Here is a 1,838-nt window from a genome sequence, read left to right on the forward strand (position 1 = left end):
GTTCGCACCAGGAACCTCTCCCTTGCGAGCATAGTCGAAGCTGGTTATCTCTGATTTCTTATTGTTGATTTGCAGTCCTGACCATTTGCAGAAGGAATCCACCACTGCTACCAACTCTCGCATTTCTTTCATCGTGTGTGCGATGAGTACCATGTCATCGGCGAAGGACAGGTTGTTTGTTGTTCCTGTGCTGCACTTGTCCAATTGCCTAGAGAGGATGCATAGCACCAAGTTGGCCAGTTGTGGGCTACTTGCTCCACCTTGTGGCAGCCCGATCATTAGAGGTATTTTCCCTGTGTTGAACTCGTTTGTTTGTATTTGCAGTTCGACTCCACTGTTGCAGGCTATCACAGTTCTAATGTCTTCAGGATGGAAGCCTAGGCTGTTCATTGCCTGCTCGACCACCTCGATCGCCACATTGTTAAAGAAGTTCGCAAAGTCCAGGTACAAGAGAATGAGGGACGTTTTGGCCTCTTCTGCTTCTTCTACGATCGAGATCAGTCGATGAGCCTGCCGACTTGTGCTTCTGCCTGGACGGAACCCCTCCTGGAAGTTTGTGGGGACGTTATTTGCTTCTACTGTCTTACTCAGACGATGCGCCAGGATTGCCTGAACCAGCCGAGTAAGCGTTGACATGACGCATATTGGCCGCATGTTTTCGAGAATGTGACAGAATTGATTTTTTGGCAGGAGGCGTACTCTCGCTGTCTTGTTGAGAACCTCAGCTTTGCCTTCTAGGGCTGCATTGACTAACTTACCAACTTCCTCTCGGCATGCTGGTGGCAGCGCCCGCAGCACTTCGTTCGAAATGAGGTCAAGTCCTGCAGCCTTTCGTCTCGGCGCCGAGGCGAGCCAGACATCAATCTCTCCCGGTGCCAGGGGTCTGGTGATTTCCTGTTGTTGTCTCCTTGAAAGCTGCACCCCCTCAGGCGGTGTGATCCGTCTTGGGGCCACGGTTGTGAACGACTTACATTTTGTGCAGTACGGGGTCATCCCTCCCCCTCCGATGGTCTCGTCGCTTGAGTCAGCCAAGGGGAGCATACATCCGATGTTTGAGCATTTTGAGCAGGTCCCTTGTTTCGTGCATGCGTTGACGCTGAAGAAGAATCGTGTATGGTCCGCGTCCTCTAGCTCTCTAACCTTCTGCATTGGGAGATGATCCGTGAGATCACGGTATCCTGCTATCTCCCATGTTGTTTTATCCGATTCTTCTAGTGCTACAATTGCTTTCGTGATTGTGTTTGCAGGTAGCAGTGATAGAAAGATCCAGTCATCTGTCCCCTCTCGCTCGATCCCAATCATCAGTTGCTGGTTTGCACTCCAAAATGCTCTAACGCCCCTCGTGTCTTCGCTAGATAGGGTTGCTTCGATTTGGTTGATGAGCTCGTCGGCATTGTCGACTATCTTGCCGAGCAGTCGAAGAGCCAAGCCTTTGTGGCAACGAAGGGAGTTAGGGTGTTTTTTCTTGATGTCTTGACTTATCATCGGTTCTTTGGGAATGAAATCATTCTTGCGTCCCATTGCATTCTGGGATTCACGGCTGCCTACCGTGCCTAGCCGTGTTTGCTGCTGTTGGCAGATCTCTTGGAAAACTTCGTTGTTTTGTTCTTCACATATCGTTCTGAACCTCTCGATCTTAGTTCGCAATTCTCTTTGTAATGTAGCTTCCGTAGGTACTCCAGTCGCTGGGCTTTGCTGTGATGCTTCCCTAAGTTTAGTCCGCAAGTTGCGGATCGATCTCTTCAAATCCATTTGTTCTTTGTTCGAATGTCGCCTTCCTCCCTTTCTGATTTTCACCTCCTTTAGTGGTAGAGAGTTGGCGAGCATCTCACAAATGT

At 49.8% G+C, this 1,838-nt stretch overlaps 1 protein-coding gene across 1 annotated transcript; it reads right to left on the bottom strand.

The window, feature by feature from the left end:
* Positions 1-647: 647 nt before the first annotated feature.
* GUITHDRAFT_152334 (hypothetical protein) lies at positions 648-1,519 on the bottom strand. Its single transcript, XM_005833296.1, has 3 exons — positions 1,248-1,519; positions 983-1,173; positions 648-932 (listed from the first exon to the last, which is right to left on the bottom strand). The coding sequence occupies exons 1-2, from the start codon at positions 1,483-1,485 to the stop codon at positions 1,169-1,171; spliced, it is 243 nt and encodes an 80-aa protein (XP_005833353.1). The 5' UTR covers positions 1,486-1,519; the 3' UTR covers positions 648-932; positions 983-1,168.
* Positions 1,520-1,838: the final 319 nt, after the last annotated feature.

The sequence above is a fragment of the Guillardia theta genome, assembly GCF_000315625.1.
Source record: "Guillardia theta CCMP2712 unplaced genomic scaffold GUITHscaffold_30, whole genome shotgun sequence".
Lineage (NCBI taxonomy): Eukaryota > Cryptophyceae > Pyrenomonadales > Geminigeraceae > Guillardia > Guillardia theta.

Excerpts from the sequence above, each read along its gene's own strand:
- GUITHDRAFT_152334 (XM_005833296.1), bottom strand. The coding sequence starts at position 1,485 with ATGATAAGTCAAGACATCAAGAAAAAACACCCTAACTCCCTTCGTTGC.